The 25,768-nt window shown below is 43.2% G+C and overlaps 1 protein-coding gene across 1 annotated transcript in view; it reads right to left on the reverse strand.

Moving 5' to 3' along the window:
* RYR2 (ryanodine receptor 2) overlaps positions 1-25,768 on the reverse strand; it is a 3,481,211-nt gene that overhangs the window by 531,879 nt on the left and 2,923,564 nt on the right. Inside the window, exons 84-85 of the mRNA XM_086925791.1 lie at positions 25,211-25,291; positions 15,376-15,464 (exon numbers count right to left, since the gene is read on the reverse strand). Of these exons, the coding sequence (XP_086781917.1) occupies positions 15,376-15,464; positions 25,211-25,291 (170 nt within the window). The remainder of the gene's footprint in view (positions 1-15,375; positions 15,465-25,210; positions 25,292-25,768) is intronic.

Raw genomic sequence — 25,768 nt, forward strand, 5'->3', positions numbered from 1 at the left:
CTCCTTAAAATGTCACCTTACAACGGTTAAGAATTTGGGGAAAAAGCTTATGTTGGCTGAATTAACCAGTGAACCTCACTAATATATAACTACAGTGCAAATGTACAATATTTTTCTAAATATGAATGTAATACTGAAGCAAACATGGAAATCTATGTCACATCACTGAGCCAGGAAGCTGCTATCTGCATAATGAAAATACAGGCTCACAAACATCCCAAGACATTTCAAAGACTTATGGGAAGATTTGATAACTCTGGGCCCTAATTACAAAGGTAAATTCATATATGTGAATTAACTCACATATAAATTTACTCTTAAATTTGTAGTAACTTTACTACTTTTGACTATTCACTATTTCCGAGTGTAAAGTTACTAATAATTTTTCATAAGTCTGAGGCTGTGTCCACCACCAGGGTGGAGATGTCTTTATGATAAAGTATAGGGAAAAGTAAAAAAAATGTGTAAACATATTTCAGTGCTAAAAATTACTAAAATGTAGGGCATCATTACGATGCAGTTGGACTGTCGTCCAACCAGCACCGTAGCGGAAGCAGGTCCTACCAACTAGAAGTCTACGGTCCAGCTGCCCTGATTACAATGCAACTTCCTTCATGGCGGTTGCAATGTGTATATTTTCTATTGCGGCTTGTGCTGCGGGCTGTAGCACATGCCCCAATAGAAATAAACACTTTAAAAACATCCCTGCACCGTGTGGCAGGGACCATGCGTTGCATGAAATATGGTGCAGAGATGGTTAGGAGGCACCAGTGTGAAGGAATATAAGTCCAATATTATATGACGTTGACCTAATGTATCCAATATATAAACATGCTATCTTAGAGACACCCCTTGTAAATACACTCAAACCATGTATACATTAAGAATCGGGCCTTGACCGAACAACGGCATCTTGGTTTCGTTTCTCTGTCTCTCTCTTGCTAGTTAGGAAAACACGTGACCTGCTACCGTGTAAAAGTCTAAGAGGTTGGCCTGGACTATGAACGGACCATTGGTTCTAACTTAAGAAACCCAAGGTCGCATCTGTCTTTCTTGTGGGATGAGCACATTCTTGCAGTCGCCGTGCTCGTACTCCTGTGCGCCTGAATGAAAGAGAGGCACCTTCACTGACCTACCCCCGGAATAGTTTGAGCTGAGTTTCGAAACAATCAATTCTGCCTTATGTGGGTTTTCCTGTTGGCTTCACAAGAAGTGGTACTTTTCCATGTATGGGGTTTCCATAAGGTATGCGGAAAGTATACATGCACTGTTTTGAAAACGATCCAGCAATCTCCTCTGCGCACCTTTGAGGGTGAGGACGAGAGAGAGGCTCCCCTATATAGGGCGCTTTTGCAGAATAAACGATTGAACCTTCTCCATTGCCGACTGACTTATTATTGGTAAATAAGGTATAGGGGCTATTGGTAAGTATAGCTCTATGGTATCTAATTTCAGTACTTCAGTTGTCGACTCCGCCGGGACTCCGCGATATGGCCGTTCCGCTCCTGTAGACAGGAGCATAGGGACAGGGAGGGGTTCTGGTCGAGTGGGTGGATTGAAAAAGGATCCTAATTGAGAAACCAGTTTGTGGTAGAAAAAAGAAATTCCACTCTCGAGCACAGTGACCTTCCCAGCTGCTAAATGACCCTTCGCTGGAGTTCTTCGGGCTTAACCCGGAACAGCTGACCGTGTTGGTCTATAAAGGAGTCGGCAGTGGAGAACTCGCAATCAGACCTGAGTGCACCAGGTGAGTGAATTGTATTGTTTGTCTTTTGACGTCTTTGGAACAAGCACTCTGAAGGAGTGGCTTTTGAAAACAGTTAGCTGTATTTGGAATTTAGTGGTTAGTGAACAACAGGGAATCTGGGGGTCTGACGTGGCAGTGGAGTGACTGCACGGGTGGATGCCCCACAGACTTGTTTGGTGATTATTTGAGACAACATTGGACGCCTTAGTGTTGCACGGGGGGTGCTCACTCGGCCGGATCCTCTTCAGAAAAGCCCTAGGAACAACTAGGTAAGCTTGGGTTCTGGAGCTACGCGCCCAGTCGCCCAGCCCAACCAGCACAGGACTATGGGATGGACTGTAAGAGGGTTCATAGTTCGCCTGTCTGATGATCTCAGGGCAGTCTTTGGACTGTCTCTTTTGGGAATCTGTGTGGTCTGGAATCCGGCGTGATCGATTCCCCGAACAGGAGTGAACGGGCTCTGTTCGATTTGGAAGACATGTCATTTTGTATTTTTGAACCGTGACCAAATTGCCTCTATCGATCGAAATTTATGCACTTTATGTATGAATGGCAAGTGGGAGTGTATGATTTAGGAGCGAAAGGGTATGTGATGAACGGACGCGTCCATGAGAGTAAGTCTAGTTGAAACGGTATGAGTTATTGAATTTATAAACATGTTGTGTTTTAGTAAATTGTGTTTTGGATGTTGCCGTCGTCGGAGTGGACGGCTGGAAGAAAGACAGCCTGCTCCTCCGGAAGGCAGTCCCAGTTTTGATATGTATGTAAAACATGGTATTTCTCCCATTTTGTTTAATACACTATGGAACACGTATACTAAGGATAATTCAGAACTGCAATGGCCTTTAACGGGGTCTTTTGATGAAAGAAAAATTAATTATTTGCAAAACAAATTGTTTATGAAAGGAGCCGTCAAAATATGTTCGACTCCTTGAACCTATGGTTAAAGGAAGCGAAACTGCAGCGAATAAGTGAAGAAAATTTGGGAAAAATTAAAGCTGGACAGACTCTTACCCAAAAAGCAGTAGCGTATGAAAAGGAAAAGGTAGAGAAAAATATTGAACAAATGGATAGACAATTTCGATTACAGACAGATAAGAGTTATATGACACGGACTGAGGCAGAAGGTGATATAGAGGAATTATTATAAGCCTGTACGCCACCTCCATATGCCCCTCAAGGTTTATATCCTGCAGTGGAACATAACACAAAAAGAGAAGGGAGGGCCCAAGGGGATGTTTAAAGACCTCACACTACTACAGCGCCTAAATACAAACTATCACAACAGAAAGTAGCAGTGGGTCAATTAATTAATTGGCTCGAGTACGTGTCTGGGATCTGGAGGTAGACCTAAACTACTTAACTCATAAGCATCTTTCCTGTGGGGAAAAATACCCATCAGTTGCCGATCCTGGACGCCCTGCCTTCACACCGGGAAGGTAGGTTTCAAGTCAATGCTAATGATGGAAATGGAAACCATTTGTTGTTCTCATATGTCAGGGTGTGGATAGACAACTCAAGAGCAGTGCATGTATAAAAGTGAAAGGGTGTGAACTGTGACACGGACTGAGGCAGAAGGTGATATAGAGGAATTATTATAAGCCCGTACGCCACCTCCATATGACCCTCAAGGTTTATATCCTGCAGTACCTGTAGTTAGAACGGGGATGGCTGGAGGTCCATCTTCTACAGCGGCGCCCTCAGTCGCTACCGCACCGGTAGCCGTGCCCCCTCCAGCTCCGCAATGTTTTCCTCCTACCCTTCGTCCACCTACCTCAGAATTAATTTCTTTGCTACCTGGGCTGATTGTTGCTTCTCCCTTGCCCCAAGTAGTTTTAACACCCCCAGCCGCAGGACCGGCACTGTCCCCTAAGGGAATGACTTCTGCCCCTTTAGATGTTACACCACGACGCCCCGTGGGGGGTTTGGAAGGCCGACTAGTCTTTACTCGATCGTCCTTAGGGTCTGAAGAAAGACGGGCTATTGTGATTCAGGCATCCCAATGGATGCGGAATCCGATTTATACTTTAAAAGATATTTGGAGTACTATGAAAGATTTTGAACCAGTTACGCAACAATTGGCACTAGAACACATGGCTCCTCAGATATTATGTGATATCAAGGATCGAGCTTTTAAGTTCGAATTGCAAGTCGAAGAAGTATTTCAGAATGTCGAGACCCTGATACAGTACAGGGAACGAATGGATAGGAAATGTCCATATTGGGGGGCACAATATCCTATGAGAGAAGTGCACCCCCTTTTCCATCCAGAGATTCCCAAAGTGAGAGATGGAGGTGGAACAGTGACCATAAATCATGTAGAGGCACGTTTCGAAGAGCAGTGGGTTTATACCCCTTGGAAGCGAAGTGAGGTTCTTACACTAAAAGCCCAATTTCCTGACCCACGTAATAATCCAACAGCCTACTATAAAGAATTAACTGAAGCTGCAAACTCGGCCGTCATGACTTTAGCTGATATTGAGCTATTTTTCGGCCTTTTGATCCCAGTAGATATATGGAGACAGGCACATGATTCAGATCATGCTGCAGAACTTGGAGGGACTTGGGATCAGATTAAAGTTTGGGATAAGGATCGGAAGCCGGGTGATAAACCTAAAGATGAGATCTTAGCTATACCTGCACGTATTATAACATACATGCAAACTCTTATTCCCCCACAGAAAGTGGATTGGGATAAATTAACGGCTTGTAAACAGAAAAAGGATGAAAGTGTGTCTGATTTCTTTACCCGGTATGAGAAGGTATTTATTGATTTTAGTGGACAGGACTTGTCCACAGAGGGTGGCATACGATTATTTGTGAACAGATTTGTCACTAATTTGTTGCCTGAAATAATGACACGGTTACAGGCTGCTGAAAGCACATGGACCACTTCGACCCCTTCAGTTATTCTTAGCATGGCCCAATACTATGAACATCGGGAGAATGAGAGCAAGGATAAGTCTGATAAAAAGGTTAAAGAGTTAAAAACCCGAGTGCTGCTTCAACAGGTTAGTAGAGGACAAAATACTGGAAGGGGAGGAAGAGGCTCGTTCCCAAGAAGGGCAATAAGTGGAAGAGGAGGGGGAGCGGGTCCGGCTCCTGATATAGGGCTAAATCAGTGTTCCAATTGTAGGCAGGAGGGACACTGGCAAGCTCAGTGTCCATTGTTATATGGATGAGGCGCTTTTAACAGAGGAAGAGGAAGAGGGCGAGGTGGTACTGATTGGATTAGTGTTAGGCGCGGGGACATGTCCGGTGGAGAGTCCGGAAGGAATTATTTTGATTACCCCCAAGGGAGGCAATATTATAATGAAGATTATCGGGAGGATGGATTTGATGGAAATGGTTATGCATGAGACAGCCACAGACAGAGCAGGGGCCACATATCAGTACCAGTAGACCAACAGGGGCCTTATGTAAATGGGCAATTGATGGGGACATCTTAGAAGTTTTTGGTGGATACTGGAGCAATGAATAGTTCTGTTGCTCATTCGCTGGTCCCAGGGGCTGATCTGTCTGGGCAAAACATCGTATCAGTGGGTTTCTCAGGAATCCCAGTAGTAAGCCCCATTTCTAAGCTTCTTCCATTTACTATTGGCCCAGTTACTGTAGACTCTCCATTTTTGCTTACTTCCAGTTGTGGCGAGAATCTGTTGGGATTGGATATACTGAAGAAATTGCATGCTCGTATTTAATGTTCTCCTGACGGTGTTTATTTAACAATGCAGCCTCCTACTAAAAAACACGTCTCAATGTTTTGCCAAAAATGAACATCTTCCCCCTGAATTTTCAAAAATACCCCAGACTCTCTGGGCAACAGGGGACACAGATGTGGGATTATTAAAAATACCTTCTTTATCAATTACTTTCAAACCAAATGCACATTTGCCACGTATCCCACTATATCGAATTTCGCCAGAAGGCGAACAGGCCCTATTACAGATCATTCGTGACTTGATTAGGAAAGGAGTGGTAGAAGAAATGGCTGCTAATGTTTGTAATAGCCCTATTTTACCGATTTTGAAAAAGGCCCCACTAAATGGTGACCCTGATTATAAAAATACATATCGATTTGTGATTGATTTAAGGGAGGTTAATAAATTGTGGTTCCCCAATATCCTGTGGTTCCAGATATCACTGCAATTCTTACTATGATTCCCCCTACTGCCCAGTTTTTCTCGATGATAGATTTGAAGAATGCTTTCTTTAGCATTCCTATCCACCCTGACAGCCGTCATATTTTCGGATTATCGTTATCTGGCCGCAGCTTCAGATTTTGTCGTGCTCCTCAAGGCTATACTGAAAGTCCTAGTATTTATAGCCAAGCATTAAAAGCAGTACTAGATGAATTAGTCCTACCCCCTGGTAATGTTCTCATCCAGTATGTGGATGACATATTGGTGGCGTCAGACACGGCAGAAGGTTGCAAAGAAGCCACTGTCAAACTGTTGACTCATTTAGCGGCTAATGGTAATAAAGTATCCTTATCCAAATTTCAGTATTGTCGACAGGAAGTGACCTATTTAGGTCATTTATTGTCGAAAGCGAGGAGAAGACTAACTCCTGAATGAATAGTTGTTATTTCTAACATATCTGTGCCCCATACTCAACATGATGTTCGTGATTTTCTTGGCATAACCTCTTACTGTCGCCAATGGATTCCTAATTTTTCTCTTTTCGCTAAACCCTTGTTGAATTTGACTACCAAAGATGTGCATGAACCCTTGCCCTGGACGGATGAATGTCAGGATGCTTTTGATTCTTTGAAATCTGCTCTTTGCTCTGCACCTGTCTTGGGTACTCCGGATTACCGAAAGCCTTTTGTACTTTACATACGTGAGGTGGACGGTTGTTCACTTTCAGTGCTGACACAGGGTTTTGGTGAAAAGCAACGACCTTGTGCATATTTCTCGGCAGTATTGGATAATGTTGCCAGAGCTCTTCCTAGCTGTCTAAGGGCTACTGCTGCTGTGGCGGTGGCCATTCGACAGTCCGAGGGGATTGTGTAGACTACTGACCTCACAGTCATGGTACCGCATGCTGTGGATATTTTATTGAATCGAACAAAAACCCAGCACCTTACGAGTGCGTGATTGACCGGCTATGAATTAACCTTATTTGCACCCCACATTACTATTAAAAGATGTGCCACTCTGAATCCAGCCAAGTTACTACCCCTCCCTTCGAGTGATCAAGAGGACGATGTTCATGATTGTATATTTCGAACTGAAGAAGAAATGAAGGGATGAGTAGACCTCACCGACATCCCTTCATCTGAACCCCAAGGGGAGTTGTATGTGGATGGCTCCTGTTTTAAATTACCAGATGGCACGACAACAGCTGCATACGCTATAACGACCCTCAGAACTATAGTGGAGACTGCTCGGGTTTCCTATCACTCAGCGCAAGTAGCTGAACTAATAGCGTTGTTAAGAGCATGTGAACTGAGTGAAGGTTTGAGAGTAAATATTTTCACAGACAGCCAGTACAGTACGCCTTTGGCGTAGCCCATAGTTTTGGGCGGCTGTGGAAAGAATGTGGATTTCTTACCTCCCATGGTCAGAGGATACAACATGGCCCTTTGGTTGAAAGATAGTTGAATGCCTTAACCTTACCAGAGAAGGTGGCCATTATCCAGTGTAGCGGCCCCATGAAAGTTATTGATACCACAGGCGAGGGAAATGCCTTTGCCGATCAGGTAGCAAAAGACACAGCACAAACTAAAATGTCTAGTATGTTCCCTAGTGTATCAGCAAGATGGGTGGCGGAGACAACAGTGTTTGATAATCCGATTGAAAGTGTTAAAGAATTACAGAAAGAAGCTACTCCTGATGAAATAAAACAATGGGAACAGGAAATAGGGAAGTTGGATAAGAATAATTGTTGGATCGATTTGACCAAAAAACAGCGATGGCTACTGCCTAATGCACTGGTATATGCAGTAGTTGTGATGGTCCATGGTCCCTCTCACATTGGTGCAAAAGGCATTTGTGCATTATTAGATCCTGTGTGGAATAACCCAAATATTTCAAAAACTGCTGCCCATGTGGTCAAATACTGCATGGTCTGTTTACAGTATAATCCTGGAGGGAGGGAGACAGTCCTTAGTGGAAATTTTGCGCCTCCTACTTTGCCGTTTGAAGTAATACAAATGGACTATATTCAACTCGAAAGGGTGAATAACCTCAAATACGTGCTGGTGGTGGTATGTGCTTTTACCAAATGGGTTAAAGCATACCCTACCAAAGATAACACCGCTATGGCCACTGCAGAAGCCCTAATCAAAGAGTTTCTGCCCCGGTTCGGGTTGCCTCAGGTCATTTGGATGGACAATGGGGTACACTTTAATGCAGACCTTGTCAAATATATTTGTCAAGGTTTACAGATAAAACAGAAATTTCATGCAGCACGACATCCACAGTCTGCAGGGCTGGTTGAGAAATATAATGGTACACTGAAGTTAAAAATGGCAAAAATCCAATAAAGTACAGGTTTGAACTGGCCTGACGCTTTGCCCCTTGCGTTAATGTCATTAAGAGTAACCCCCCATTCACGAGCAGGGCTGTGACCTTATGAGGTCGACCAGCTAATGTGTGGGTGTCCCGAGACCTAGGTCCTTCCGTGACATTGATTACCCTATGATGACAGATTATCTGTATGCTCTAACTAAAGATTTACATTCCATTCATCAACAGGTGTCAGCTGTACTGCAGCTGCTGCAGGAGGGTCCTAGACACCGTTTGGAGCCAGGACAGTGGGTCCTAGTACGAAATTACCAGCGGAAATCGAGTTTGGAACCAAGGTGGAGCCGTCCCTATCAGATTCTCTTGGCAACACGGACAGCAGTGATAGTAGACGGGAAAAACACTGGATTCCCGTTTCCCACGTAAAAAAATTGCCGCTTCCGCTCCCGTTTGATCAGCAGAACGGAGACGGAGTTCAAACGCAAGAAGGAGAGCGGAGGTTGAGTTTTGTGCCTTTCTCAGATGCCCTTGAAGTTGGGAAAGAGGAAGGATTGTTGGCACTACAAGGAAATAAATAAGCTGCAGTTTCTGAATCTTTGGATCAGGCTGATTCCTTGGAGGCTTCTGAGGGCTTTGTTGCACCGAATGTCCCTGCTGCTGTGTTGTTTCAAGACCAGGAACAACCTGGCCATCTTCGTTACAACTTACAGCCCCGAAAACAACGCGGTACCCCAGTTTCGGATTTTAGGAGATAGGGAACGACTTGAGTTGTAGGGTTGAAGTTAGCTCTTTACTGGGGTACTGAGCAAGACACTGGACTAAACCCGTTAAGAGCCTGGAACTGTTACATTTGCTCTGTTCAGAAAGAAAGACTATGTTAAGGGCCTAAGTTGCAATGGTGAAGTCAAAGTTTTAAATTGTTCTTTTTGATGAACGATAGGAGTCTGCCTGTGAGTCTGTAGACGGACACAGGAAGAAGAAATCCTCGTACAGGTGGCTTGCACCTTTTCCCCGAGTTTAGTTTGGACTTTTAGCTAGGATGTATCCCTTTGCCCGGTTCGACCATTTCTTCAGAATATCTCCATGTTTTCCGGTTGGGCTATCAAAGTGAAGATAGCCTTTGTAATAATTATTGCAGTAATCATGATAATATTAATGAGTGTGTTTGTGTATTTAGAATTTCAATATCCTATGCATAAGGTGTTAGGTACTACAGCAGTTCCGCCTGAACATTTCTTTTTTACTTTGCCTCCCCATAAGGAAAGGCATCGAGAAACTTATGCTAAAAATGTGTTTATTGAAATACTGCATCAAGCTCATAGTACCACAAACAAGACAAACTGTTGGGTATGCGGCCTTTTGCCCTCTGTAATGCATCGCCATGATTTATTCATTTCTTTACCATTATCACATTTAGCAAGCTGTGAGGCCTGGTTTCAATTGTTGTCTCTAATGTATTTACATTATGTGGCAGAACCTAAAAGATATACTGAAAAGGACTATGACGCTATTTTAAGATATATAGAACAACATCAGGGATTCGACGCTTTGGGAAACCAAGGAGAGGGATCTTTAGAGCCGGATGCCTGTATGAATATGTATAACACTTATGAGAATGCTACCTGGTTGAAGGAAGAAATGTTAAATTTTGAACATTTTAATTCCACGCAATATTTTCAGTATTTCCTAAACCGTAATGTTACAGATGATAAGGCAATGCCAGTTCCTATTTTAAATAGTACTGCTTCATTTTGTATTAGAGGGAAAGGTCATGTTAAGGTAGGAAATAGCAGATGTAACTACACCTACACTTTGCATACCAATAGCACCCCGCCCTTGATAACTCCGCCTAACGTGTATTTTGTATGCGGTGAGAACGCTTACACTTGGCTTCCCCGAGGATGGGCGGGACAGTGTTATCTATCTTTCCTTTATCCTCCAGTATATATAGCCCCTTCTAATTATCATAAGAATCACCAGCTGCAGCAGTTTATAAATATAGCAAAAGGTCTCTTTCCTATCTGGGGTCCTATTTTTACTAGTAGGGATGTTAGACGCTTGTCCAAAGTAGTGGAAAATGTAGTTCAAACCACTGCTGGAATTTTGACTAACCTGACAGTAGAGCTTCAAGCTACGAGGCTCATTTCACTGCAAAACCGGATGGTGCTTGACGTCATCCTAGCTGACCGAGGAGGAGCATGCGCGTGATCGGAGCTCCTGTTGTGTGTATATACCTGATTCTGCTCCAACTATACATTTGGCCATTCAGAAATTACATCGCCTGGCAGCAGAAGTTCATGTTGATACTGGCACATGGTCCTTATCAGGGTGGTTCCGGAACCTCTTGTCCACTTGGGGTTGGAAGATCTTCATGATCCTCGCTGGAGTAATTGGGGTTGTATTTACTTGTTGCCTATGCCTGCATTGTGGGCCAGCATGTTGCTCCTATTGCGCTGCCAAGCTTACTTCCTCATTGACAGTTTCGCGCCAGGCAAAAATTGAGAAGCAGCTGGTGCAGAAAGAAGTTACCGATCTAATGAAAATAGATGAAGGCGTGTTCTTAGATTAGAAAATCTGCTATAATATATATTGGCTACATCACGCCAAAAGGGCGATCTGAAGGAATATAAGTCCGATATTATATGATGTTGACCTAATGTATCCAATATATTAACATGCTATCTTAGGGAGACCCCTTGTAAATACACTTGAACCATGTATACATTAAGAATCGGGCCTTGACCGAACAAGCGCCATCTTGGTTTCGTTTCTCTGTCTCTCTCTTGCTAGTTAGTAAAACACGTGAGTTGCTACTGTGTAAAAGTCTAAGAGGTTGGTCTGGGCTATGAACGGACCATTGGTTCTAACTTAAGAAACCCAAGGTCGCATCTGTCTTCCTTGTGGAATGAGCACATTCTTGCAGGCGCCGTGCTTGTACTCCCATGCCCCTGAATGAAAGAGAGGCACCTTCACTGACCTACCCCGGGAATAGTTTGAGCTGAGTTTCGAATCAATCAATTGTGCCTTATATGGGTTTTCCTGTTGGCTTTACAAGAAGTGGTACTTTTCCATATACTGGGTTTCCATGAGGTATGCTGAAAGTATATATGCACTGTTTTGAATACGATCCAGCAGTCTCCTCTGCGCACCTTTGAGGGTGAGGACGAGAGAGAGGCTCCCCTATGTAGGGCGCTTTTGCAAAATAAACGATTGAACCTTCTCCATTGCCGACTGACTTATTATTGGTAAATAAGGTATATGGCCTATTGGTAAGTATAGCTCTATGGTATATAATTTTAGTACTTCAAGTGGTGGCCCCTTAGTGGTGGGCCAGGAGAGAAGGGGCCTTGGTAGGGTCCCCAACACTCACTTTCCACTTGCCATTTCAAGGCGAGTGACCCACCATGAAAAGGGCAGGCGGCAAGGGAAATTGTAATCTCTACGGGGGTGCCTTAGCAGGCACCATCCGTATTTTAGGGATTACTGACCCTCCGAGAGACCTACGGGCTCCTTGAGCCCATCGGAAACGATGCAATTGTTCCCTCCACACGATGCCTCTGTCCGCCATATCATAAGGCAGTGGGCGAACCGCAGGGGCGCATGTCAGTGAGTGTGATACTGACGAGCTGTCGGTGTCTGACCCACTGACATCGTCATAAGCCCCATAATGTTATACATATTTAAAACCTAGAATAAACTAATAAAAATGCTGCAGTTCAATAATCCTAAAAGTGTATTATAATAATTATTTTACTTATGTTTAATTCAAGTGCAATTATTTAAAGATGCATTCAAAACAATCTCACCTACTGTAAAATGTTTACATTAATTTAATATGTATTCAACATTATTAAAAGTATGGGTAGAATTCATTTTAATTCATTTTCTTAGAAAAAAAATGATACATTTAAATTAAAATCGGAAAAACATTTAATAAAAACATATATGATTTATTTTCAATTACATAGAATGTGTTATCCTCAAACAAAATGTATATATCTTTTTAAATGCTGAAATAAATCACATTACATTAACATTGTTTTTTAAGGGGTTGTATTTTAAGTTCCTGCTTCATTTCTTGTCTCTGAGAGGGTGTTGCAGTACCTGTGAGTGACCATGTGTGGTGGTGGACTTAATCCAAAGCTGAGCTGTACGTCATTTACAATTGTATTGAGGAATTTTTGGGTGTAGACACTTTTGAAGTGATGTTTGTGAGTAGCAATTGGTTTGCTCTTTTGTGTGTGGGTGTTTAACCCTCCCTAAACACCTTAGCACTTCCTAAATCAATCCCATTTAGCAGTAAGAATTCCTAATTTTCCAGACACTGCCCCGTCCCTCCAACATTTAATACTAAAATGTAGTTATACTTGTTCAGAGATATCTGCAATCACGGTGGAGACTCATACATAGAAATGGTAGGAAGACAGAGGTGCAGACCTCCGCATGTAGATCAGTGCATAGCTCTTTGTAGGATGTAAGCAGTGGTATTGTAGCACTACTAAAGATTGGTCAAAGCGCAGCTTTTAAATAGACCCCTAATACAAGGGAAGTCATTTATTTTTGTTTGGTGCACTTAGGTTTCAATTTTTTGTTTTTATTAAATTTCCCTAAATATTTTAAGGAAACACATTTTCCTCCTTTTGGAAATGTATCCAAACCATGTTTCACCAGTTGGGGTTGTAAGGCTGGTGATCTCTATTTTATGTTTCATCTCAGATGAAGTAAAGTCGGTGCAACACTCTACCAGGAATTCTTTCTATGTTCTCAGCTAGTTTATTAATGGAATTAGCCAGATCATACATCAGCAAATTAAATTCCATTTTATGGTTTGATTCCGATGTCGTTCGGAAGGGCTCTGAATTGGATTTGGGTTTTCCGAATCTGATCTAAAACCCTTTTTTCCGACCGAATCCTACACACTTCCCAGTGACCAATTAGGATGCCTGGAAACCGTTAGGGCTGCCCAAATCAGTTCCAAAAGGCATTCTGATTGGTTGCGTCTTCCGGAACCAAATCGTACAGCTCTATGGACTAGGTTTCCGAGCGAGTACTATGACCAATTCGGACAGCCATTCTGAATTGGTTTCTCCAGAACAAATAGCGAGGCTGGAATTTGTCTTTGGGGCCCATAGCAGGCCCTCCAGTCACCCAGGGCCTTCCGAATGGGGCACGTGGGGGTATCCAAGGGATCCCCATTTTAAACCATGCACAGTAGGGCAGGCACCATGGGGTGCCTGCCACAGGGTGCAAGGTTTTCCCCAGCAACCTCTTTCTTCAATGGGAGCCTGTGTTCTTGTTCGGAAGAAAGGTTCCCATTGAAGTCAATGGGAGTCCGGCTGAATCGTATCCGGAAGCATCCGGATACATCCAAATTGCTTGGTCCGACTCCCCCGATCCAAGTCGCTTGGAAAGCATTCCGGAACCGATTCGTAACAACATCTGAATTGACCTTTTAATTGTAACATCAGCAATTATAAGAATGCCAAGAAGTCTTTGAGCTGTCCTGTGAAGGAAAACTGGCAATATTTTGAGCAGTACTGAAAGATGTAACCATATGATAATCTAATCTTTTGAACTTGTACATATTTAGGCTTGGCATTCTTTAAAATGCCACCCATCAGGAAATAAGTAGAGTAAACCAAACACACAATATTTTGAAAAACAAAATATTACATCTTATAACATTGCATTTATTTTATTGTATCTAGATTTTGTTCTACATCCAAAAATAACCAGTTGACAAAAGAACCTTTCATTCCCTGCCAAAAAGGCTGAAGTGTTTTGTTACAATGATGCCAGGACAAATGCAAGCACATTAAGAAAATATCTCCACATGTAATAGCCTTGATAAGAAATAAGGGATAAAGGTAAGGGTAAACAGACATCTATTACAACTGATACAGGCCGTGGTCACCCTAGGTGCTGGGTAAAATTAGTAGAGTCAATGTTCTGGAGTTTTAATTGTTTATTAATTTCAGCATCGAAGCTATAACTGTAAATGAAATAGTTTGAGATGTTTGGAGAATGGCAAGAGTAAATAAAGATTGAAATGGATATCACAAAAGGCACTGCTAAAAGAAAATGAGGGTGTTATGATTAATCTGAAGTTTGCCTGTGAAGGGCTTCCGAGTAATGTTAAGGTGGGCTAAGAAGTACAATATGCCTCTGGTTTGGGCCAATTCCAGTCGAAGGAGGCAGACAGGCAGAAGTCTATCTTAGGTAGAGAACTGCATGCTTAGAGAATATGTCTAACAAGCTATTAAAAAACCGTGGGTTAGTTCAGAAGTGAAGGGATTTTTAGATATCACACTTACAGACACAACAACCATATCAGGAAGTCAACTAGTGACTGAAATCTAAAAATTACAAAGAATATGTCTCATTAAAATTCATTGCAATTAAAAACTAATCAGCACATTTAATCAATCACATTCCCTTACCTATTGCAGCAAGTGGAGTCCTTCCAAAGTTGTTTTGTGGTTGACTGTGTGTCTTATCTGTGATCGCTCTTAATCATACAGGAATGTAGCCATCACAGAAGGCTCCAGTACATGCAAGCCCTCACTTCGTTCTGCCCCATGCCCTAGCAGGAGTACTTACTACCTTACAAATGTCGCTGCGAGCCTAGACAAGGTGACAGTAGATGTTTATGACTAAGCTCTCATAATTATGCTGCAAGTCCACAGTCTGGTAAATACCAGACACCCATCAGTGAACTGAGGAGCGATCAATAGAATACACCCACCCTGACTTGATATGTTGAATTCTGGTTTTATAAGAGGTCACTTTTGTAATTGAGTATGTTATCCTCATCTATCAAATAGAACAATATTTGAGTTTTAAACACTACAATATTTAATGTCTGGTTATGGTCAAAAGTACCTCCTTTGAAAAACTCTCAAGGCAAAATACACTCAGGATGCTTGTTGATCGACAAGCTAATTTTTTTTGTGAGTGTCTCTCTACTTACGCCAGTAGGTATAAGTCAATTCTTCTTCATGAAAGTGCTGTTAAATTGCTCCTCACACGCACATAAATTAAGGTCTTTGACTGAGTGCAGGCTGTGGTGGTACTTACTCCACTAGATGTATCAATATACTAGAGCTGTATTCCCTAAACTGTTCAATAATTTCAATCAAGCTTTCGATAATGGGAGTATACCTGAACTCTCAGCAGATAATCCACAGTTGATATAATAATGTTGACAGTTGTATTGTTGCCTGTTTGAGTTCGCAGGTAATTCTGAATATCTAAAAATGAAAGTAATAAAATAAGAGCTTTACAAATGAACAGAGAATGTGTTGAGCAAGTAACAGCAGTGAAAACCTAACTTCAATTCAACAGAAACAAGCACAGGAACAGCTTTCCACTACTCCAAATCTACTGTGTGTATGCTTTTGCTTTTTTGTCTTGTTCATATATGTCAGCACGTTTTTAGGTAGATTATGTCATTTAAAACTAGATTAGAGTTGAGTACATTAATTTGCTTTTTGCCTGAACAATGTTTTGTCAAAAAGATGTATTTAAATAGTTTAATTTTGACCCAAGTATTACATTTTGACTTGTAAATGCGAGATTATAGATATTACTAGTGTAATTAGTCTTCAAACTTTTTCCCATTGCCAACTTTTGAAAAGTAACAGATGCTTATTAGAACTCAACATACATAATACATAATACAAGTACTTCTGGGCTAAGCTGGACTTGTTTGGAGACTGCTGGTAATTCACATTTCTTTAAAACCATTTAAATACGTTGCTGTAAATGCACTGATATCCAAAATAAATAAAAAAACAATAGAAAGAAAATAGGTCCCACAACAAACTTTTCTAATGACATCAGTTGACATTTTAAGAAAGGGGTTCCCTAAAATGCTGGCTCCAGTATTATTTGTATTTATAGAGCAATCATGACATATTCTGTAAGGTCATGTGCCTCAGAATGTTGGGTTTAGTAAGGAGTATAAGTTTTTTACTTCGTAAGAATTTTGTAGAGAGCCATTTTGAAAATGCAATGTTTTATCTTACTCAGATGAACTCTTACATTTTGAGGCACACCAACAAACAGTGCTTAATTTGTACAAGAATACATGCTGGTGTTATGAAGATTTGCAGAGCACACTATCACCGGGAGAGTCTCCTGGTGCTGAGCAGGTGTAAGACTATCCAAACATAGGACCTTGTGGAACAACTCGAAAATTCAGCTCTTTAGCTTCTTGTGGTATTCAAGAAATGAAGAGGATGCTTTTATGTAGAGGTTGTTGTACGCTTTAAGAGCAATATAGGGGAACACTTAAATACCGGATCTGGTATTCCTTATGGATGGGATGTGTGCAAGTAGGAGTCCAGATGAGCGGAGGTACCTGGAAGATTTGTGAAAGCAGATGCAATTGTTGAGGTACGTTGGGCCAGTTATCTAGTGCCTTGAGAATGTAGGTGAGGAGTTTGCATTTTGTTTCTTTGTGTATGGGAAGTCAGTGGAGTTCATTCAGGTGTGTTGTGATGTGAGTGTGTTGTGGAGGTTTGAAAAAGTGATTATGGCTGCCAAGTTCTGAATGGTCTGCAGCCTACTGAATATTTGTTGATCCCGACATAGAGGGCGTTACCATAGTTAAGCTTGCTTGTGACCATGGAGTGCATGATGGTTTTAAGTTGCTTGGAGGAGCCATTTGGAAGTCTCCATCAGCTTCTTCAGCTCATGAAGGCATGAGCTTGCAGCTGTGTTGACTTGGGTGGTCATGTCGATCCCCAGGTACTTGATGTAGGTGGTGGGAGTGGGTATTGGTCCTAGCTCTGTTGACCACCAGGTGGATTTCCACTATGATGTGCTCTTCCTGAAGATGATGCTGTTCATCTTGTTGGTTTAAGCTTCAGACAGTTGGTCTTTATCAAGTGGACAATTTCAGTAATGCTAGAATTGAACCTCATCTGGGCACTGGGCGTCTTGTCCATGAGGGAGAGAATGAGTTGCATGCAATCGTCATAGGAGAGGATGTTGATCATGTGAGAGCGGATGATGCTGGGTAGAGGGATAATATATGCATTGAAGAGGGCCAGGTTCAGGGAGGATCCTTGCAGAACCCTGCAGATGAGGTCGCAGTCATCCAAGGTTTTCTTTGCCAAGTTGACTGACTGGGTTCTTCCAGTCAGAAAGGAACAGATCCTTCCTTCCTGTTTTGCTCAAATGCCCACAGCGGGTGATATTGAATGTCAGGGGTGGTGAGGCTGCATAGTCTTGATTCTCACTCATGTCTCATTCATCTACCACCAGACCCTCCCTGCCCCTGTATCACACCGCTTTAAGTTCTTTTACATCTTTTTTCTTCCTTTGTCATTGTTCTGTCTTTCTCTTTCTATTACCCATTTTTTTCTCTCTTGCTCCTTGTCAAAGTCCGATGAGGAAAATTAAGTTGCGGTTCTAAAAAAATCGGTGTTGGTGGGGCCCACTGGCAATCTCTGGCTGAAATTAAGCACTTGCAAACATACTGCTAGTCGTGGATTAGGATGTCTATAGTCAAAGATATAAAAATCATTTATAAATATACACATCTGAAACCCAAAAAAATGAAGGCAGCCAGAGAGCTAGATGTACACTCTTTCATTCACAATTATTTGTAGTTGGCATATATTTTATAATCTGGCTTCACCCCTTCCTATATTTACATTGGTGTAATGGGCCAGTGCAGGTAAAGAACAGGAAGATGCCAAAAGAAAGCAGCCCAAAGTGTAAATAGAAACTAGCATGACATCTTATGTCCACCGCATTTGAGACATGTATCTTTATAAGAGATGGAGAGCCATGCCACCTCTTAGGGGAAAGCCTGTCTTCATGGAACACCCATCCACAGGAGCATGCGGATTCTTGGTGCAGGAACATACAAGGACCGAAAAGTACAAAGTCAAACAGATCTGATCTATGACAGTTGATACATTTGTGAGTGATGAGAGACACAGATTGTCATTGCCAGTACAGGAAGAGGTGTTGCCTCCAGCGGAGCCAAGTACCCTAAAAAGTCATAATAAAGAGCACTTCAGTTAAAAGCATAAGTGTGAAAGAGCTTAGGATGGGGTACTGTAAAAGCAAACAACATTTTTACCCGTTGTTCGATGCACTAGTGCCTGAAGGAGACCCTCTCTGTATACCAGTTAGGTAAGAGATTGCAGTTAAGAGTTCAGTTGCAATACCTATTAGGATGATGATCCTATGAGTAGTTGGCACTCGCTTATAGTAACCAGATGCATGTCTCAGATGTGCAATTGACATACCATAATTATTCGGAGCTGGTGAAGGCTGGGACCCTGTGCCTGATTACAAAACTAGAGACGATAAGTCTTTAATGTGCTCTGGGCTCGTGCTTTCTTTAAGATGTCTCGGCAATCCTGAGGAATTTGGAGGTGTTGAAACTTTAAGAAGTTATGAGCCATGCATGCAACTTCAGAGATTGAGGGTGTGGGTGAAGTATCTGACCCCTGTTGTGTGACAGTAGTGTTGGAGCCGGGAGAAGTTTGATTGGAGGCTCCCGTGATAGCAACATGAGCTCCTGAAACCAATTCTGATGAGGCCATCTGGGAGAAATTAGGAGGAAACGGCAGCTCTCCAGTTTCATTTTGCGCAACACTCGTGGAATTAACGGGATCGGAGGAAAGGCGTAGACATAAATTCCTGAACATCGCATGGACAGGGCATTCCCTCTTGATCCCTGTTGAGGGTATCTGCGGGCTTAATACCGGCATTTCTTGTTCTGTTGGGTCGCAAACAAGTCCAACGTTGGCTGGCCCCAAGTCTGAAACCCCTTGACCAATTGAGTGTTGTCCAGCTCCCACTCGTGGCAATCCGACAAGGATCTGCTGAGTTTGTCTGCTAGGGTATTGTGGAGGCCCTTGACATGTTCCGCCTTGAGAGTTATGTTGTGAAGTGTCAGCCATTCCCATAACTCCTGAGCCTCCTTTGAGAGCGTAGCTGACCTTGTCCCTCTCTGCTTGTTTACATAAAACATGTTGGTGGCATTGTCCGTTTGGACCAGGACTGAAGACCCTGCGATTCTGGGAAGGAACGCTTGTAGGGATAGAAAGATGGCTCTCAACTCTAGACTGTTGATGTGACATAGTTTCTATTTCTGGGACCATTTGCCCTGCACTTGCAAGTCCGGGAGATGACCTCCCCAGCCCTTTATGGACGCATCTGTCGTTAGAACGAAGTCCGGAGGAGTGTGCAAGAATGTGAGACCTTGTTTTAGATTGCGTAGTTGCGTCCACCATTGAAGAGCATCTACCATGCGTGGGGTGACTTTGATGATGTCCTCGAAGGAACCTGTCGCTTGTTGCCACTGAAGATGTATCTTTTCTTTTGTAGAGGCCGGATTTTGAGACGTGCCAGTGGAAGGAGATTTATGGCCGAAGAACATATTCCTAGAAGTGAAGCAAAACAGGCGAACAGAAAGTGACTTTCTTTTTGACAGTTTTATGGCCAATGTCTGTAGACAGAGCTGCCTTTCTTGAGACAAGAATGCCTTGCATTGTATCGTGTCCAGACGAGCCCCTAGGAAAAGCAGGATTCTTCTCGGAATCAATTGAGATTTGTTTTCGTTCACAGTGAGTCCTATGGATGCAAAGAGATTGTGACACGCTGCTATGTCGTTTTGTACTCTGCACTTTGATGGACCTTTGTCTAGCCAGTCGTCCAAGTATGCTAAAACCTGGATCCCTGAAGAGCGTAGTGCTGCCGCTACCGGGGCCAGGCACTTTGTAAAAATCCTTGGAGCCGACTTGAGGCCAAATGGGAGTACTTTGAACTGATAATGGGCGCCAGCCACAGTGAAACAGAGATACTTCCGATGTTTTGGGTAAATTGGGATGCGGAAGTAAGCGTCTTCCATGTCCAAAGAAGCCATAAAATCTCCCTCGTTTAGGCAACTTTGAATTTCCGAAAGAGTGACCAGGAGGAAACCCTGCTTCTTGAGATATCTTTTGAGATAGCGCAGGTCCAAGATCGGTCGCCATTCCCCTGATTTCTTCTTTATGAGGAAAAAACAGGAATAGAACCCTGTCCGCCTCTGATGAACTGGAACTTTTTCTATAGCGTTCTTGAGGAGCATTGAGTGAACTTCTTTGAACAATAAGTGAAGACGAGGGGGAGGGGGACCCTTGGGCGGAGTCATTGGTGGTTTGGTGACAAATTCCAGGGTGTGTCCATGTTGAACTAGGTCCAGCACCCATTGATCGGATGCAATCTGCTGCCACTGTTTTTGAAAGGCAGATATTTTCGTGCCCACAGGGAGGGAAAGAAATAAGGTTGGCGCCCAACTGATCTCACTGTTTTCTGTGAGTATTTCGCCCTTGATTGTTTGTGCGCTTTCGTCCGCCTTGGTGAGACAAACTAGCTGTTTCGGACTGGCGATAAGAAGACAGATAATTCTGCCGGTACTGAGGCTGATATTGTCTGCCTTGTTGGTAATAGCTTCCTCTAGAGGAGTGTCCACGTCCTCTAGCACCTCTAAAAGATCCCCGCTTGTAATGTAGTGAACCTAGGGATCTTGCGATATCAGTGTCTGTTTTGATTGCCTGGAGAGCCTCGTCAATGTGTTTCCCAAATAGAGACTCTCCGTCATAAGCCATGTCCAGGATCTTTCGTTGGACCTCGGGCCGAAAGGTGGTAGCCTTTAGCCAGCCCTGATGTCTGAGAACTGCAGCTCCTGCCAGTTGTCTAAAGTTTGTATTTGCAATATCCAAAGCGCTGTCGATGGTTTCTGCAGCTGCACGTTCCCCTTCCATTAAGATCTTGCGAGCCTCCTGCCTTTTATCTTCCAGGATTAGATTAATCATGTAGGAGAGTAGGGTCTGCAATCCTATGATCACCCCAGATTTTTGCTTTTTGCTTCACTGGTTTACGACTTCCCTGGCTGTGGGCCTGCTAATCAGACCCACAGCCTAGCTGTTCTCTCACTAAATTGACACGTGTACCTTAGGTGCATATACCAATTGGTACTGGGCCACCTTATCAGTCCCTGTACCCAGGGCAAAGGTGTACCCAGGGCCTACCAGGGGCTGCAGCATGTATTGTGCCACCCCTGGCTGGCCATCTAAATCTGACACAACTGGCTGCACGACAGCTGGGGCAAGGTGGTGTAATCACCCTTTGCTTTAGATATAGTATACCTATATCTAACCCTAAAATGGACACATGTATTCCTATCAGTCACTCCTATGGCAGGCCTTAACAATCCTGAAGGCAGAGTGCTTGGAATTATGTGAGATGGTGCTCTGGCATGAGCTGAGCCCGTCTGCAGCTTGCGGAACCAAGTCCTAATAGCTGTTCTATGATAACGCGTACCATATACTCTTAAGTGCATTATAATCCTCGCGGTTATTTGCTATCTTTAGTATCGCTTTATCAAAACATGTCGAGTAAGGTGTCATACGAATTGGAATACTAACCCCTCGCCAATTCTGGCGACGGGGTTAGCATTCCACCCTTCTAGAGGGACACGACATGTATGTAACTGTGAACCCCGGTTAAAGCTAACTCGAGCCTCAGCATCACAAAATGGATGCTGCCACCACAGACACAAGTCTGACCTCCTGCTGCTGGGAGTCCTTCCAGCGAGGAGAGCTTGGACAAAGGGTTTTCTGTCAGGGGCGGCCTCTGAGATGACGGAATCCGGCTGCGGATGTCCAGTGAGGCATGAAGGGCTATTGAAAGGAGCGCGATATTTTTTGTCAATCCGTGGTAACACAGCGGGCACAGAAGCAGGATTTTTCATCACTTTGATGCCTTCTTTCCAGATATAATCTATAATAGGAATGGCTCTAGACACCTTCCTAGTTTCTTCTTTAAAATCATGAAGAAAACATTCTGTCTGTTCCACTGGTACTGGTAGTTGAAATCTAGTTGCGGCTAGCTGCATAAAATTATGGAACCCACCTATGTCTTCAGGTGGTGAGTGTGAAGGTTGTGGAGTTGGTGGAGACGGCATGGGAACAACGTAACTATCCCACAGATCTAACAGAGGATTATCTGGTAACTCGCCTTCCTCTACTTCTTCATCCGAAGAAGTATCCTGGGTCTTTGTAGGCAAACCAGGTTGTGGAGTTTCTGTGACCGGAGAATTAGGTGGTGGAATTCCAGGTTGAGGAACGGGGACTGCAGGTTGGGGTGGAGGCACAACCTGCTGTGGTGGAAAACCTTGTCTATAGTCTGCTCAGTGGCAGATGGCTGGACTCTGAAGCACAAGATTGCCTTTGGTATTCTGTATGATGAGGCACTACAATGTCCTCCCGATAGTAATGCTCAGAATAGTCATCATCGTCCTCATCATCCTGGTACTTAATGTTCATTTCTGAAGGATGGTGAGTTATCCCAAAAGCTCCCTCATTATCATTATCCTCAAAATCATCCTCCTCTTCTTGAGCATAAGTCTCTAAGAGATGAGAGGGCATAAGTGGCGAGATGTAGGAACCTTCTTGCCTCTGGTAAAATATTAATTGAAAAGGTTTTGAAGAAAGTGGCGTAGAAAAAGCCTATTTTGTGGTAGAAGGCTTTGCTGAAGCAGCATCTATTGGTCTTGTTGGCACCGTTGACAATAGTGACCTTGGTAGCTGGATTGTTGCAGGCGTCGACGACGGGGCCATCGTCGACGGATTCGACGTCGACGGATTCGTCGTCGACGGACTCGACGTTGACGGGACCGCCGTCGACGGACTCGACGTCGACGGGATCACCGTCGACGGGCTCGTCGTCGACTTCATCGATGGGCTCATCGTCGACGGACCTTGCTTCTTTGTCAACGAGACGTTCGTCGACGGTACCGTAGATGACTTCGTCGACGGGAGCTTTGATGATGTCTACGTCGACGAGTGCTTCTTCGACGTCGAGACTGTCATCGACGGATCGTCGACGAGGGTTCTTTTAGTCACAATGGAGATCTTAGTAGACAGGATAGGAGAGGTGATGGCTGTGGTAGAAATCATAGCCGTCGACGAAGGAGCAGAAGATGAGATGGTAGTCACAGGTGAGGAGACAGAAGAGCTCTTACTCACAGTTTTCTTTGTAGATTCCTTGAGAGCTGGGGCTTCAGGGAGAGAAGATGGAGATCTCTGTGAAGAGCCCGAAGTGGAGTGGGAGGTTTTAACATGTGTTCTCCCCTCATTTGGATAATCCTCTTGCGATCTTGCTCTCTTACTTGAGATTGAAGCTCTGTCTTCATCATCAGTAGAAGAGGATTTGAGCCATAAAAGGACTCTGGCCTCCCTATCCCTTAAGGTCTTGGAAGGGAAGGTGCGGCAGATCTTACAATTTTTTGCCTCATGTTTTGAATAAAGGCAATAAGTGCAGTGCTTATGTTGGTCATCAACATGGACCCTTTTCTTTTGACATGTTCTGCAAGGTCTAAATAAGGCCTTCTTGTCAGACATCCTGAAGTAGAGAAAAACTGAGTAGAGACTCAGGGAGACTCCCTTCCACACGACGTGAGGTGAAAATCTAAGGAGAACTGGCTCTGCAGGGAGGGTTCTAGAGGGTGCTGTGAGCTGATTGGTTGGAACAAAGACTTTGGTCTTTTTAGCATAATGAGGTAGATAGGCTACTACAATCTAGGCCTCAGGCCTTTCTCATAGGGCCTACTACTTTAATTTACTTTTGGCACTGCTTTTTTATATACCGTGGGACTCCCGCCTCGGCAAAGGGGAATGATTCAGGCATGTGAATCTATGAAAGATACCCCAATACTGGATAAACTCCAACTCATTTCGACCTTCTTGTGAGCCTGCTGTTTTTGGGGGGTCTTCCTCAGGGCTGTGTGTTTACTTATAGGTAACTCGTTATTATGATTGACCGAAGTATGCCCCACACCTGGTCCTAATTTTTAGGGAATGCTGCTGTGGGGGGGGGGGGGGGGGGGGGACACAAGGCTTTGCCTCTGGGGCAGAAATAGAAATTAATTTAACCTTAATGAACCCAGACCACTTAGGGCCCTATGGTACCAGTAGAACCACAGATTTGAAGGAGAATAATATACCTCTAGTGGTGTAAACTGATTACCCTCGCTTTGTTCATTGGAAACCCTACCACAAATTCTCCTTTTCATATAATTAATATGTGACTATATAGGTTGGACACTTATTTATGAGGACACTTATTTATGTGAGTAAAAACTATTAAATGGTATTGTCAAGTAATGGTAAAAAAACGGAATATTTGAGTTGTTTCTTTTCAGTGTCAAACGTGTAATTTATGTGTATAATATTTGATTAATACACTGTGTGGACTGACTACAAAAAATCCACAGGAACAAGTTTTAGCTTTCATTATTTATATGTATAATTGTTTGAATTATAGAGTACCTCAAACCTTTACATCGCGTGGGCTCAAATGCGCATCCATAAGATTGGTCACACAAACGTCTGTGGACACTTCTGTAAAATGAAAGTGCTCTGAGGGTGCAAAAAGTGTGCAAATGCCAGGTGCACTAGCAGGGCACTTCCTACAGTCCGTGCACCACTGCTTCTGCTGATGAGTCTCCTTTATAAGGTAAATATTACTTTCTGACTCTTGAAATAAAGGCACTAAACAGGAGTATTAAGAGGAATGAATGTTGTACATATAATGGATAGAAAAGAGGTTGTGTTGCTATTCTGAACAGAGAAGCACTGCACCAAAATGAAAAATATGATATCATATATGAGCCTTCAAGGGCACTTTGTTCCCTTCTGCAAAATTTGATCACTCAAGAGGGAACGCAAATGCTGTTGAAATTTGAGGAACCACTTTTGTACTTTGAGCAAATGCATGTACTATATTCTCTACTTACAAAAGTAACACACTGGCATACCTCTTATTAAGTGCAACATAGATAATGTTTTGTCCGTAAGCATTTGTTTTTATTTTTCTGTGGCATACCTTTTTTACATTCTTTGCATTTCTCATTTACTGGGTGTATGTTTTTTTTATTAGTGTACATGCAGGTATTGCTGTTTGCCTGAAAGGCAACTCACCTACCCACCTGAGTTGTGTCCTTCACAAAGTAGCTGGAGGAAGCGGAAGAGGTCACAGGTGAATTCATCATCTTGCAAAACTTTCTCACCTGCAGACAGGCCAGATAAGAGCAACACCATTAAAAACTGAAGACTGGTGACTTTGAAAGTGACCCCTCAAGGTCAGACATCTTGAAAAACATGTTAATGCCATTACTCGAAAAAACTGAGATCACGTGTATATCAGATACGTCAGGCGCTGAGATGATAGCACCTCCACTCCTCATGAAAAGATAGCTGACATTTGGAAATACAGTTGCGTATTTACAAGGAATTTGTGTAGGGCAGCGCTGCAAGTCATTTTTCTGCGCTGTTCTATGCCAATTTAAAAGGGCAGGAATGCACTGTATATACAAGATTCCTGTTCTTTCAGCCAGAGCACAATTAGCAGCCGTATGCGCCATTGCAGGCACCCTTGCATCATGGTGCAAAGGTGTCTGTGTTGCTGTCAGGATTGTTTTGTGCAGGCAGGGACACCTTCCTGCACAAAAACAATAATTGGAGGCGTTTTACTTGTTCCATGGATG

This window comes from Lissotriton vulgaris, chromosome 6, assembly GCF_964263255.1.
Source record: "Lissotriton vulgaris chromosome 6, aLisVul1.2, whole genome shotgun sequence".
NCBI classification, from domain to species: domain Eukaryota; kingdom Metazoa; phylum Chordata; class Amphibia; order Caudata; family Salamandridae; genus Lissotriton; species Lissotriton vulgaris.